General features: G+C 40.3%; 1 protein-coding gene across 1 annotated transcript; it reads right to left on the bottom strand.

Moving 5' to 3' along the window:
* Positions 1–254: 254 nt before the first annotated feature.
* LOC121790041 (wall-associated receptor kinase-like 22) lies at positions 255–1311 on the bottom strand (the record flags this gene model as incomplete). The annotated part of the gene is made up of 2 exons (XM_042188338.1): positions 255–886; positions 978–1311. Coding segments are annotated over 2 exons (966 nt in total), but the record flags the coding sequence as incomplete, so codon positions are not given.
* Positions 1312–1369: the final 58 nt, after the last annotated feature.

Genomic DNA, 1369 nt, shown 5'->3' with positions numbered 1-1369 from the left:
AATACTTTGGCAAAGTTCGTTGATCTAAAAAGAGGTTCCCTCTTTAACATTTAATCAACAGTGGCAAGTGGACAAAGAAACCTTCAAATGACATTGACAAAGTGAACAATAACAAAATAATTTGAATCAGAAATTTTGTTTGAATTCAAGAAAACTTCAGTAACACTTTTTTATCCTGACCTGTTACAGAAATGGTAGTAATGCAGCAGTCATGTATAAAGTTATATTCCAAGAGATGAGTTTTCTTCATCTGCTTATAAATATTGAGTGATTGTATCACCACCTCTGCTTTCTGAGGTGAAGGAGAATTCACCAGACTCATCAACTTCAACAATATTGCATTCTTTGCCTTCGTCTTGTTGAAAGTTTCCTTCTTCGATCAAACGTATGCTTTCCAACTCGACTGCCACTTCCTTCATCGTTGGCCTTCTCTTACCGTTCGGATGCAGACATCTTCGAGAAAGTTCAGCTATAGCTAGAATCTCTTCCTTTGTGCCCTCTTTGATCACCCTTGCATCGAGAATATTAAACAGCTGATTTTCCTCCATGGAATGCAGGAAGTGTGCAGCCAAACCCCTCCCCTCTGCAGCTCTGATTGCTGACACTGCTTTCTCACCGGTTAAAAGCTCAACCAAAACCACGCCAAAGCTATAGACATCGCTCTTTTCTGTGAACTGGCTCCACAGGAAATACTTGGGATCCAAATAGCCAAAGGTTCCATGCACACGCGTGGTCAGGTGAGTTTGATCAACAGCTACTGATCTTGATATCCCAAAATCTGAGACTTTGGCGCGGTATTTGTCATCCAAAAGTATGTTCGATGACTTGATATCGCGGTGATAGATAGGTGCAGACGAAGAAGAATGCAAGTAAGCAAGTGCTCCAGCTATTTCTCTTGCAATCCCGTGTATAGTAATCATAACGAGGTGTATAGTAATCATCAATGTATTCAATCCCGTGTATAGTAATCCCATTACCACCACATATATTCAATGTTGAGTTGCTGCATTCATTTACATCAATGCATCCTTCTTCAGGGCCTAGATACGGATTCCCTTCGAAACCATCACGACAAGAGCAGTACCTAGTCGATGATACATAGTTGTTTCCAGTAGTATCATAACGAGGTGTATAGTAATCATCAATGTATTGATCACTGCGACCTTCAGGCAGCACTTTGCAAATAGAATTATCATGGAAGTCTTCAAAGCCAATGTGTTCCCAATCAATCACCAGTTGTGCAAATCTGAACCCCGTGTCATATGGATTCAACGGATCTTGATTTAGGCCACTATGCAATGTATAAGCACTCTGTATCCATTTCTTATCAGCAGGAAAAGCATAGCCACAAAATCTACTCTTATTACTC

Source organism: Salvia splendens, unplaced genomic scaffold, assembly GCF_004379255.2.
Source record: "Salvia splendens isolate huo1 unplaced genomic scaffold, SspV2 ctg397, whole genome shotgun sequence".
Lineage (NCBI taxonomy): Eukaryota > Viridiplantae > Streptophyta > Magnoliopsida > Lamiales > Lamiaceae > Salvia > Salvia splendens.
The sequence above is the reverse complement of the archived record's forward strand: the minus strand, read 5'-3'. Positions and strand labels throughout refer to the sequence as shown.